The sequence below is a fragment of the Lutjanus erythropterus genome, chromosome 23 (assembly GCF_056507025.1).
Source record: "Lutjanus erythropterus isolate fLutEry1 chromosome 23, fLutEry1.hap2, whole genome shotgun sequence".
NCBI classification, from domain to species: Eukaryota; Metazoa; Chordata; class Actinopteri; order Lutjaniformes; family Lutjanidae; genus Lutjanus; species Lutjanus erythropterus.
This window is the reverse complement of record NC_139339.1, coordinates 25,766,574-25,780,838: the sequence shown is the minus strand read 5'-3', so window position 1 is coordinate 25,780,838 and position 14,265 is coordinate 25,766,574. Positions and strand designations below refer to the sequence as shown.

The window sequence follows — 14,265 nt, the reverse complement described above, 5'->3', positions numbered from 1 at the left end:
TGTTCCCCAATTTAATGTAATTTAGATTGTTTGATTGAATTTTTACATGTTTATTGATATTGGTGATAAAAAAAGATATATCATGCTGCTTGTCTGTGCTGTGTTAGTGGAAAGACATACACTAACCATGTTTTTTCTTTCACTTCATCCCCCACAACTTTCATCCTATCATCTGTACAGAGAGGTTCATGTCTACCAAATCTAATCCACTGCTCTTCTCATCTAATGCCTTGATCTTTAGCCTCAGGCAGTCGGCCACCCACAGGTACACAGTGTTCACACTGTGAGCAACACAGTCCAGCTAGTCAGCATTTGACCCAGAAATACGGACCATGTGCTTTTCACCTGATACTCACTAGTATAATCAGGCTTTTGTGTTCGTTTGTTGACAATTTTACACATTTGTATGAACAGAGGTGAAGGGTGCAAAATGGTGAGAAGTTGATTTTAGACATTCTCAGTGGGCTTCTCTTCAACCTCTGTGAATGAGAAACACGCATCTGAAAACAGTATCTGTGGTAAGTGCTCTTTTTATATTTGTTTGTTTTTCATTTCAGTTTAGTGGTTGTATAATAAAGTGGCACTTATGGAGCCCTAAAGTTTTGTATTAATTACACAGTGTAGAAAACATTTGAAATTATTTAAGAAATTAAATGCAATCATTGCAAAATATTATTCTATTTTTACAAGACTATAAGCTCAACTCACACCAAACATAGCCAGTTAGCACCTATAAGCTACAACGTCAAAGTAATTTTGAATCATCTAGCTGCTGCTAGTATACAGATACCGTGTCAGAAAACGAAGGTGAACACCTCCACAAAAGCCTTTGTTCTGCTTGTAATGCAGTAATGGCTGACTGTGAAGGATAATGTCCAACGTCGTAGACTGAAAACCCAGATTTAATCCTGAAGTTACCTCACTAACCACAAATCTTGCTTCATAGTACAAGCCCCAGGGCTCGCCTCCCCACAGGCAGAAGTTCCACCAGAACAAGCCCCCATCCCAACACGATTCTGCAGGGGCACCATCACTGCATCCTGAGTTTAACACCACCCAAGATGATTGTGGTTGGTTTGAAATAATAGTCCTGTCCTCAAACTTCTTCTGGCATGCTCCCCTTTAGAGACCATAGAAAATTGATGCCCCCACCCAACAATTTTTCATTGACAGGGGAAGCAGAATCCAAGATGAATTTTAGTGAAATAAAGGTCAGAACAATAGCATCTACAACCTCTTTTTTGTTTGTTTTTCCTACATAAATCATGCACATTCAACCTGGTTTCACTATTTTTCCCCTGGTCATCCACCCCCCCCACCCCCCCGCAGTGCCTCAATGCCCTGCCAGGGGGGCTCACCCCACAGTTTGAGAACCAGTGGTGTAGAGAAATACAAACAGCCTAGAGAGTTTTTCCCCTGCGGCAGAATAATAATGTAGTCAGCCAGACTTCTCCAGCACTGACATCACTGGACTAGAGGTAGTCTCACATAACCAGACCTAAGATATTGATTAGCTTTTTCTTAGAAAATTCTCTCCTAAATTCTCAATACTTTATTTTGAACATTTTGCTTTTCTAAATTATGTAAACTATAACAGCCACATACTTTCAATTTTTATTTTTCCCAAAAAGTCTTGTTTCTGTGTTCTGTCATTTTTCATTTTTATTTCTGTTTTAATATAGCACATACAGTTTATACAAATTTATGTAAACACTGTAAACTATTAAGTGCTGATGATTTTCATTTTGCATTCGATTTAGCTCATGACAGTAACCAGCTGCAGCCATGTCACAGATATGATGAAGCCCACGGTCCTGCCCACAGTGAGTCACAGCACACTGACTCAGTCTGTTTTCACAGTGTGATCCACTTGGTCTGAGATCTCCAAGTATGAGCCACTGTTGTATCAGCAGCTTCTCCATTTAACAGTCACCTTCTCCACCTCTCCTCAGCCTCGTCTCACTGCAGGCTGATGAAGCAGGACAGCAGATCTGCTGCTGGCTGATATCCATCTATGTCAGCGCGTGGGGGTTCATACCCATCTTCAATTACATCCCATAAATGTCAGCCTGCCTCTTCAGTCCCTGCCTCGGTTAGCGGTAGTCCTCACGGGGGCATCCGCTCGGACGTGAGGAGAATCGGGCCGACGCCATTTCCATACACAAGTGTGAGTATTCATTATGTGTGTGTCTTATCGAGGAGTGAGACGATAAGCTGGCGGCAGACGGTCCTCCAAGGCAGAGCGTGATAGAGCAATTAAGATGATAGTCAATTAGACCACGCTGCTAATTGACTCGTGATTAAAGCCAGAGCTGATTAATAAAGTGGAGGCAGCTCTCTTCTTCTTGGCCTCGATATGAAGGAGGTGTGATAGCGAGCCTGTATGTGGTGATACATAGAAATAAACAGGAACAGCTGGACCCTTTGTCAAGCTCTGTGCTGGATAGCTTAGCACTTAGCAGTGCTGAAGTAGGGCTGTGAAACTGCTTTTTGTAATTTATAATTTTTTCATCTCTAGGTTCAGCAATCTGTCCATGCAAATAAAGATGAAGTAAGCAAGACGTTGATTGTTACACGGCACAGAATGACAATAATATACTGGAGCTGAGGAGCGTCATAGACTTGTTACTAATAAAAGATTATTTGGCCAGATGCTGAGACATCTGGCTTCTAAGCTGATGTTGCTGGTCACCTATAGAGTGATGAAATGACTGGTATCTGTCCATGCAGATAGTTTTGGTTTTATTTGTCGATGTTTTGAGATTTCTGCCTCCACCCCAATACGGTGGAGGTCAGTGGAATTTCATCTGTCCTGCTCACAAAGATACAAAATAGTGTCCGAGGCTAGAGGCCAGGGTAGCTAAAGATATTATGAAATATTGCATTAGAAAAGTTTGGTTGAAACAAAAGTTTTAAAAAACCTCCAGAATTTCTCAAAAGTTTAAGTTTTCTGACATGTTAGGTTTCATCCACTCTGTATAATCCACAAACCTCGCTATAAACACTTCTCAGTGGATATGAAAATCCTTGGCAGTGTGTTTAATGTTGTGTCTGCTGTTCAGTCATGTTCGCTGGATGAGACATGGAACCCCAAGCTGCTCCTGATTGGCATGCCAGCACCTTGCATGGCAGCTCCATCACCATCAGTATGTGTTTGTGTTTATGTGAATGAGCAAATGAGAGGCCAGTTGTTAAACACTTTGTCTTTTAAGGTTGAAAAGCAGTCAGAGACAGATCTCAGGACCTGGACGAATGATGTCAGAATTGCTTTGCTGGGTGCTACCAGAGGAAAGGTGATGGGATTGGTTGTGTTTGACAAGATGTTAAAATGGGAAAGAAACCCAGGAGATAGTTGTGCCAGCTCCATTATCAGTCTCCAGGTTCACAGCATGCTTGTTAAAAAAAAAATAATAATAACAAGAAAAAAAAAGATATTTTCGGCTGGAGCAGAAGGTTTCAACCTTCCTAACAGCGAGTAACACTTTGACTCATTCTTCCAACACAAGGAAATACATCTGTTGCAGAGGTGAAAACCTTGGATTGGAGCATTTTGTGACGTTAATTAGACCTTCATCGTCAGTGTTGTGATAAGTGCACACACACACACACATAGCTGTATCCATTCACTGCTGCAGGAGTGACTGGAACCAGGATGTTCAGTTCAGCACTCTGTATATTTAGGATGTTTTGCTACGCTTTGGCAGCACTGAGCAAGACGCAGGTTGACTCGTTCAGTTTTTCAAAAATAAACCTGCATCTCACAATCCCCACCATGTCCAAAATGATCGCATGTCTCTCATTTGTGTTTTTGTCTGCTGCTGCTGATAACTGCTCCTATTTTTCTGCTGTTAAAAGTCGGATCCAGACATTTCTGCACATTTTCATTGACGTTTCCACCTTATATATACTATGTTTGAGATTTCACTTTACCACAGGTTAAAGGCGCAGTTAAACATTTTTTACTACAAGTTAATTGCTGAGCTTTAGAGTTGTTTAGAGTTTATTTATGAGCTTTGGACACAGCCAGGCTAGCTGTTTCCTCCATTCTTTATGCAAAGCTAGGCTAAACACATCCTGACTTCAGCACTGCACTTAGGACTTAAGACTTAGGATCTTCTCATTGAACTCTCAAAAGGAAAATCTATGTTGAACTGTTACTTCAAATCATATAAAAAATCCACGAGACTGAAAAAGAGACACAGGAAGGCTTTGAAATCATTTACATTTATTTATGTTTCGTTGTTCCCATGTTTGGAGGTCAAATATGAAGCATGTTAAGATCAAACACTGGCCCTGAGATGGATCTTGTGTGTGGTACCATTGAATTTCTGCAGATGCAGCTACGTGGTGCTAACATTATGTTGAGCCAGTAGTCCCTGACGTTTCCTGTTTCTGGGCCCGCTGGGAGCCGTCAGCCAGATCGACCAGTACCTGGATGGTCTGGGCCAGCCGACTCAGCCCCTCGTCCTCCATGATGAGTTGGGGGGAACACAATGAATCCTGGGAAGTGAGGAAGAAAGGAGTGAGCAGATGCAGGTAAGACACGTTTCTGCCACAAATATTGATATGAAGTATTGGCAGCTTTAATTATAATGATCTACAAACTCTATTATTACTGTTGTCTTTATTGTAGAATTAGTTTGAACCTGCTGTCAGTAAAGAAGTCTGTTCATATGCTTTAGTAAAGTTGTATAACTTCTTTTCTTCATTACCTTAATCCCCCTTGATGTCCCGTTTGACTAACTTAGCATTACAGTTTGTTGTTTTTATATTTCTTATGTACATTAAATTATGTATGTGAACTCATGCAATGAAGGACCTTGTTTTAACCCAAACCATGATCTTGTACTAAACCCAACTTAACAGTTTCAATGCCTAAACTGAAAACTCAGTAGTCAGCCAAGTAGTGTCGATACCTCAGTTTAACCATATAGTTTTTGTGCCTTCCATTTTGAAAGTCTACCCAGATGTTGCATATTTATTTTTGCTAACTTGATCATGGAGTCCTGCACATGCAAAACTGATTCTAGAGGCTGACCTACAGTATCATAGTATGAAGTGTAGAGCCACTGCTAAAGCTGCTGTATTTGATGACTTGACCAAAGACCCAAAAATCACCCACTACTGCCTTACTGGAATAATACAACCTGGCCCTGGGTTTCTTCTGTGTGTCAGTTACTTTGTGGTAATTTGATTAAATGCAGCTTTTATCCAAGAAGGTCTAACAGAAGACAAGCATACAAGAAGAAAAACTGCCTGACCTGCCTGTGTATTTAAACACATAGATTGATATAAGTCTTATCTGACTCTAAAAAGGAAAGCAAATGAGTGAATTTCGCAAATCTACACATTTAAAGATTTGTTGAATGACCTGTGATGACCTCAACAGCTGGTTGTTGAGTTGTCAGGTAAATATGAGTGAGAATACATTTATATTTAAGAAGATGAAGGTAGCTCTGAGGGGGGTTACATCAAAACAACATCTCTTTAAAGCCACTATGTAGACTGTAGGATCTGAAAATGACTTTCTTTGGCACCACCAGGTGGTCAGATTAAGAACAACACTGTAGCAGACAGTGATGCACAGACTGAACCCAGACTTAATGCCATCAGAACAATCACATGCAGACCCCCTGTGATTAACCTCCTGTTATCCTTTCTGGATATCAAAGGAGGGACGTCCCACCCTCAAAACTTGGAGGCTCTGGAATATGGTTACTTGTCTTTTCCTTTAAACTCTGATGTGTGACTATAAAGGCCAACCCGGTGGTGAAAGAGTTAACACATTTATAAGACACGCTCAATGACATTCTGTAGCAAAGCATGTCATTTCAATCTCATATACAGTGGGTATCAGAAACATCCACACACGCAGTGTTTACTGCCTCCGGGCCTGAAATGAAAAGCCATTAAATCAGACTTATTCCACTTTCCTTTAGTACAAGCAACCAGGCACATCAAAATAAAAACAACCACATACTCCACTTGTTGTAAAGTAGAAAAGTATTTGGTCGCGTTAGAATGTTTCATGGAAAAGAAGGATCTCTGATCTGACTTATAATGAAGTCTTTCTGACATGTCAACCATGACATTCATGAATTCTGTAGGTATGTGAGTTTAGTATTATGACAGCTGAGTAACCAGCTCAAATAAATGTTAACTATACATTAAACCTACTAAAATGTAAAGTATATGTGGAGATGACATGGTATTTTTGTGACATTGACTCAGATTTAATTAAATCCAGTCCAACATACAATTATAGATAAAATGCAACATTTCATACATTTTAATATTTAAAGGTATAGTTCACCCCAAAGTGAAAATTCAGTCATTATCTACTCTCCCTCATGCTGATTGAAGGTTGGGTTTAGTTTTTTAGTCCACAAAACACTGCTGGATTTTCACAGGAAAATAGTATTGCAGAATCTCCAAAACAATGGAAGTGAATGGTGACGTTTTTTAAATGTAAAAAAAACTACAGAATAAAAACATAGAATGCCTCCATACTTCTCGTCTCGTGTAATGCAAGTCTCATAAAGTCCTGACATGCTGAGTTGACTAAAAAAATGTTATTTACACCATGTTTGTAGCCTGAATCTTCACTGTAGATCATTAGCTTGGAGCCAGGTGCACATACACACTGTCTGAACCGGGCGTGTGTGTGGTGTGACAGTGTGCAAACAGCATGTCAGGACCTTAGGAGTCTTGGGTTATGCCAGACATGCAGTATGGAGGCATTTTATTTATTTATTTATTTCAGTTGTTGTTTTGTGTTTGAAAACTGGTCACCATTCACTTCCATTGTTTGGGAGATTCTGCATCACCGTTGTCCTGTAGAAACTGTTTTTGAGACCAACAAAACAAACCTGACCCTCAATCAGCATGAGGGTAGATGATGATTGAATTTTCATTTTGGGTGAACTATCCCTTTAAATGACAAATTTGTACCAAAATGTCGTTACTGCTCATGTTTTCTGGAGTTGGTCACAGCAGCTGTTCAAAGTTCAAACTTATCCCAGTCTTTACTGAGTGGAAATTTATGCATCACTAAATTTGGGTTTCACGTCAAACACTACTTACTAGACCTATTTCTCCATTTGTGGATATAAATAAAAAAATCATATCTATACTTACAAAGGATTGACAGGTTTCATCAATCATCTGGTCCTGCGATTGTGACACATGCTGATCTGAATATTTTACAGTGTAAAAACTCGGACTGAGCCAGATGCTTCGAAGCTTCAAAGCTTAGACTGTGGCTGTGGAAATCAATGTCCAAATCACTGTGAAAATTATGTTTCTTTGTTTCTTTTTGTGTTCTTTTGAAGAGAGGAAGGAGACGATATGTCAGCTGCACTGAAAGAGGCAAAATACTGATAAAGACCAGGAAATGGTGCTCCTCTAAGGCGCTTAATTGGTCTCAAATCCTAAGCACATAAAAACCAGTCACATGCATGTGATAAGAGCGCTCAAAACCGTATCAGAAGTAGTCGTAGCTGAAAAGCATCCTTATGATCACAGAGCTGTGACCAGACTTTGGAGGCGGGGATGAAATAGACGGTGGCTGATTTCTCCCCTCCTGTCCTCGTCTCTCATTAAACTCATAATTACAGTAATAGCAAAGTATACTGGAAAATAATGACCACAAGTTTCCCTCCCCACTCACAGGTCACTGAAGCTTCAGCGCCCCATAAATGGTATTCAGGACAGCTCTAGTAAAAAAAAAAAAAAAGAAAAGACTTTTGATAAATGACCTCCAATTAAGATAGATATTTCTCCCAAACATCTGCCTGCTCCTCAATTTCTTGTTATTTATCAGCCATAATATACACAAGTATTGACGTCTGTGCAGTAAACTAAGACTGGAAGATATATCACTCACTCCTAAAAACTGGGACAAAACTGTACTTTGAGGGAGTTTTGATTTTATTCTTTAATTATGCTGGAAAATATATTTTGAAAGACTCCTAGCTAGTAAACTCTAGTAAAACAGGCCAGCCTCCACTGATTAAAGTTAAAAGTAGACGTCAACTCAGCCACAGAGTTGATGTTTTACAGAGTTGACAAAATGTTACTTTTTTTATTTTCACAGCATAGTTGTAGTGAGCAGCCATTTTATTTATTTATGTATTATTTAAAGTCGCTCAAAGTTCTCGTAATCTTTTCAAAGTACTCATTTTTAAACCACAGTTCTTATTTGGCTTTGATTTAGAAGGACTACAGAGTTGACGTGTTATGGTTGAGACACATCTGATAGTGATATTCATGAATTAACGAAAAAATAAAAAAGTTTAGTAGTGCTTGAGCAGCATTCCTGCCTTTTATTAAACCAGGAAGTGAGACAGGGGTCCTTAGGGTCTAGCTAACCCTTTTTATTTAAGTCATGTTTTTGTAAAAACCTTTGGGACACAACTTTAAAGGGCCAACATTTTCATAAAAACATTATAATAGCACATTTTTATACTAATGTTATCAGAAGATATTAGTTAGTTTAGATATTAGTTTCAGATGTTAAAGGCTTTGAACACATTTTTAAATTGTTGAAGTTGTGGATTCTAGTCTTGGACAACAGTGTTTTCTGACACAGAGTTTAGACATGAAAAAACTAAAGCAAGCCAAAATATTTCATAAATTACATATATTTCATACACGCAAGTCCTTAAAGAATAAATGTTAATATATGAAAATGTAATTAGAGTGTTATTATTAATAGTTCTTAAAGTTATTTTTTGGGTAAGACATGATTTCTCCCAATTCTCAACAATGGATGATATCAGCCAGGTGGATTTATTGGTCGAACTCTTTCTGAGATGCTGTTCTGTTTACAGAGCTGAGAGCTTTTGAAAGGACGGCGCTTCTTCAAATCAGTGAAATTTGGGCTTCAGGGCTTGTTACTCCAGATAAACTTCAAGCCTTATTGAACAAATGGACGTCAGATTTGTAAATGGTAGTTTATAGCACCAGATATGTAACATCTAAACTCAGTTAGTGCAGTACACAACCACTGCCACCCTCCACCACATGGGATTTAAATTATAATAATAAATGTCCTCAGTGTCCAGCTGTAACAGATGACTACTGTCCTCCTCTCTGGCTCCGCACATCAGTCCTGAACAAACTATCCACAGCCTCGGTCTCAGTGTCCCTGCTGTATCTGTCCTCCTCTGCACACTGCGTCTCACACCTCTGATGATAACAGCTAACTGTGGCGAAAGAGGCTGTAATGCTCGACTTTAAAGACTGAACTTAATTATCCACCAAATATTGGCTCGACCTGTGAACACAACACGTTTCTGTTTCTTTGTATAATTAAATAAAATGTGACCTGGATATGGGCTGAGAGAGAGGCAAAGACTGAATGACGAGGAGAGTATTTTGGACAGCGTAGGACACAGTTTTGTGATATGTACCTATAAATAACCAAAATGTGTCATCAGTTATCAATAGAGCTTATCAGTATGTGTCGTGTCTCCATCTGCCCCCTGTTTTTCTCAGTATTACTTCTTATCTGACACCTGTCCTTGATCGACTTCTTTCAAGTCGCTACTTTAACTCCTTCTTCACATCCTCCTGCAGATAGTTACTTCTTTCACAAACACACCCAGCAGGGACAAGGATTCATTTTTAACCCTGATTAAATCATGGCTTAACTTTAAATTACATTGCGCCAAACTTTAAAACTAGCTTAAAACTAACAAAGATTACATTTTAACCTCTCTTTAAAACTCCAAAATAAAATGTGATCCAGTGCTAACTTTAAGATTTCACTTGAGGAGGTTTAACTATTAAGATCGCTGCCTTTTTAGATAAATCGAGCAAAATAATCCTTGAAGAAAGTTAAGGAACAGACTCAGACAGGGACAAACTGCTGTTCTTTCTTTCACTCTGGTTTTTGTCAAAGGAGAAAGTAGAGCTTCTCTGCCAGTCCATCGTGAGTAACTGGGATATCTATCTTGTGTAGCTAACATGTTGTCAGCCTTTTAGCTAGCTATAAAAAAAAATATAACATTTTAATGTTTTAACTCTCGAGCAAATATTATGTTTTAACTTTTTAGCTAGCTAGCAAACAATGTAACAGCACTCTATTATTAATTGTGAAACAGAGCTCTGCTTTATTTTGAATCTGGACTTTTTATAAATCTAGTTTTTATAAACTCTGATTAGGAATCAGTTTTTGTTGCCCCAACCCAGCGTGGATCTTTGGTGTTCATCACAATTCATATTGTATTTTCAGCACTTAATAACTGATAAAGATGACTTTGGTCTGTAGAAAGAGAAGTGGGCGACTGCCGCTGGGCTCCAAAACTCCCCAAGTTTGGTCATTTGATTACTTGCAAATTTGCAATATTAACAGTGGGTCCTGTGTTGTCACATAGAACCAGGTGGCCCTCAGCCAAAATCTAGTTTGAAATCTTGTGTGAAAATTGAGTAACTGACTCCATCTGCCAAGGAGAGCTGTGAAACGTGGTTGAAAAACAAGCAGTCGTCAAGATTATTTTGTTTGTCTTCAAGACTTAATATAGTAACCAATATTGTGCTCACATCCGTAAATAAATTTTAATCACAGATTAACACAAACAAACTGACACAGAAACCTGGGCCAGGCAGAGTTCTTTCAAAATAAAATAAGTCTTCCTTTGTTTCTGGGAATGTAGTGAAGCTGTCATGTACAGTACATCTGCTGTGTCCACCTGACTTGATGAGACAACAATGGACAGATTATGAGACAATGGGCCCCACCATCCACCACTTTTGTTTTGCCTCTTTTTGTAGTTGTATTACATTACATTGCTTTGTAGTTGTTTTCTGCCTTTTTGTGGTTATTAAGTGTCTCTCTGTAGCTGTCACTGTAGCTATTTTGCATCTGTGGTTATTTTGCTCCTTTTGTAGTCATTTTGCATCTCTTTGTAGTTGATTTGTGTCTCTTTGCAGAGGAAGCCCTGTGCTTTGACTGTGTGCCCTGTTCAATAATCCGTCCATGATGAGAAAAGACTGAGGATCACCACAATTACTACAGTCCACCCTCTGGAAACCATGAATGTCTGTACAAAACTGTATGACAGTCCATCCAACAACTGTTGAGATATTTCAGTTCGGACCATGTGGTGGACGGACAGAGCGATCAGCTGACACTGCCGTCCCTTGAGCCAAACTGCTAGCATGGCTAATCAAGCGTGGGAAGGACACGGAAAGAAACTGTGTCCAGTCTTGACACCAGCAGTGCAGACAGTCAACATTTCTGTTGAGTGAACTTAAAGTAGAAGCTGTACAATAGTGTCTGAACATGATTAAATATCAGCTCATATTATTATTATTCTGGTTGTTGCTGCATCAAATCTCAGACTTTAAAATGGATTTGTTAACTGATGTGCTGTCCCTCCTGCATAACAGTGGTTCAGTCTGATGGGCCCCCTGGATCGTCCTCAGTGACCCCTGAAAGGAGCCGTGGAGGAACCTGCTCACCCACAAAAACTGACATTTCCTGATACGTCTGAGAAATGATTAAATCTCCATAATCAGTGCTGCCGACTCTGTAGTGATTATTTGATTAACTGGTGAACCCTGAGAGTCTGACTATACACATGAAATGACAATCCAGAGTTTGACAATACACACCCTCAGCTCCAGTGGTGTGTGTGTGTGTGTGTGTGTGTGTGTGTGTGTGTGTGTGTGTGTGTGTGTGTGTGTGTGTGTGTGTGTGTGTGTGTGTGTGAGCGAGCAGCAGGCGGGCTGAGGTGATGCAGAGAGGGCGAAACAGAAAGGCGACAGCAGCTCTGTTCATTGAGTTTCCTCCTTGTGAACGGCGCAGTACAAAGCTACAGGCTGCTTCCTGCCTTCTCTCTGACCTTGACTCAGCACACTCACCTGCTCCGACACGGGCCGGCTGGAATTTATGAAGGCAAAACCTGCTGTTTGGAGAGCACACAGGAGCTTTTCAAGAGGTTAAAGCAGTGAGCACAGTGGATTCACATCAGGATATCTGCACGCCTGCTCACAGCTTTACATTTCAGCAGCTTGAATTTGATGTGAAAGTGACTTAAAACCCAGTTCAAGAGCAACATGAAGGAGCCAAGTAGTAAAATCACCCTGAAGGACAAAATTCTTGTCTTCCTTTCCAGCTCCACCTGTTACTTCTGAATGTTGTTTATTTAAATCAATGGTTCCCAACCTTTTTTCCTTTGAGCCCCCTCCCTGCCCTTCATGCACACAATAAAAGCATGTGATCCATTCTAAAGATTTATTGTCAAAAATGAACAATTATAATTGTTTCTATTCTGAAAATCTTTGCTTTGGTAAATGCCATTGGGAACCAATGATTTAAAAAAAAAAATGAGTCTGATGTTCTATATTTTTCTTATTGTTGATAAATCCCATGAAAAGACCCCAAACCAACTATGTGTTTATCAGTCTCTTAATAATTGTAAAGATTAGTGAACTAACCCTTTACATCACCAATATTGCACAGCAGCACAAACTAACGGATCGAGGCAGTGGTAGACCAGCAATAACTGATCTTATCAATGGAGATTGGTTGCTATGGAGGTAGTGATACTTGGCTTATATCGTATATAACATATAACTGTGGCTTCCTTTCAGAAAAGTCTCAAAGTAAAGTGGTGAAAATATTCTAAATATAGCATATGCTGAAACTGATAGCTTTTTTTTTTTTTTTTAGGCTTCACTACTCCTGCTGCTTCTCCAAACTGACCACCACCTACTGTAAGTAATACACTGACTGGATAAGTGCCTCATACAACCACACTTCAAATAATCTGAACTATCCATTTACGGTTTCCCACCCTGTCTATGAATCTGGACACCCTGTGGGGAAATACCAGAAGAACCAAATCGCATATTTGCAAACCAACCACTCAGGCCTCGTCCCTGCAGTCTTTTCTCTTGTAAAACCAAAGCATACTGCTCCCCACACCCAACAACTGTGACCAGTCAGGGCAAAACAGAACATCTGCCTCTGTACCAGATGAAGAGCCAGTTTGGGCTCAAAATGTACTTCTTTTAAATTTAAAAGGGAGCGTTTAACAAAGACTTATTTGTTTTCCACATCCCACGTTTTTAAAATTTTTCTCTCAGCTGTGAGTAGCTTCTCACAGTGTTTTGTATTGTGGGATCAATTTTCGACCTTTAAACTGTTGCAATTTAGAGTCCTTTGTATCGGAGTCTGTGTAGACCTGAAACAAACTTTTTCTAATTTATTAAAATTGAAATTTTGTGAGTGTTAGAGGGTAATTTGAGTATAATTAAACCTGGATTTTTGGAACCTATTTTTTTTTTTGTCTCTAAATGACTAAGGGGGACAACAATTATTAAAATTGGTCCAGTATTGTGTTAGACTGTCACAGCAGTCAGCCAAAAAATATTTTGCTTCTCTGGTGTCCCACCTCCCTCTCACTCCTCTCTTCATATTTTCACATATTAACGTGGTAAATTAAGGGTTTGTGTCACTTAAACTATATTTTGGTGATTATTGGAACAGTGGAAAGATGAACCGAAGACAGTTTTGGTGAGTTTTAGTTTGTTTCTGTCATGTTTGAATGAAGTTTCTGTTAATGGAGGCTGCTCTGTTTGGCAAGAGAGATTAATAAAAACTTCTTCCTCTTTGACAAAATTATGGAAAGGATCCCTACAGAGACAGAACTTTTTGTTAGACACTTAGAATAACAATCTCAAAATAAGCACCTTTGGCGCTGCAGCAGTCTCACCAATACTGTACCAATTTCAAAACTTGTTTTCATTAGTTATTAAGACATGGAAATGTGAAAATACAGTCCAGGTTGGAAAAATACCAGTTAGTCTTTAATAGTGTGTCTCACTATTGTCTGTAGGGGGCAGTAATGAGCCAATTCTGACTTAATTCACCAGAATGAGGTGATGTTTTTGTTGCACAAAAGCGTTTTCAAACTCTATTTTTCAGTTTTGGAGGAGAAAAGACTTGAAGGATGAGGATGTTGTGGTTGGTCAGTCTGACAAATGCATGCTGGTTAAAATTCCCTACAGAAAGAACCGTCTCCCACTAAGGAGCTGAGACAGTCCCAAAACAGCTATTGGATCCTAGCGAGGACATACATCTTAATAACTGTCTCACAAACATACAGCTACATTTTTTCAAATTAGTCTTATTTTCTTTAAACAGCTGTTCACTGCAGAAATCACACCTGCCAGGGACTATTTTCAGCAGCGGATTAATCAATTAATAAAGTTTTAAGGTGTTTCAGTGAGTATTTCTGGCAGCAGGACAGTAAT

The 14,265-nt window shown here is 39.3% G+C and overlaps 1 protein-coding gene across 1 annotated transcript in view; it reads right to left on the bottom strand.

Moving 5' to 3' along the window:
- Positions 1 to 4,208: 4,208 nt before the first annotated feature.
- Positions 4,209 to 14,265, bottom strand: part of lrch4 (leucine-rich repeats and calponin homology (CH) domain containing 4) — a 71,724-nt gene continuing 61,667 nt past the window's right edge. Inside the window, exon 18 of the mRNA XM_084712298.1 lies at positions 4,209 to 4,500. Within this exon, the coding sequence (XP_084568424.1) occupies positions 4,357 to 4,500 (144 nt within the window). The 3' untranslated portion in view covers positions 4,209 to 4,356. The remainder of the gene's footprint in view (positions 4,501 to 14,265) is intronic.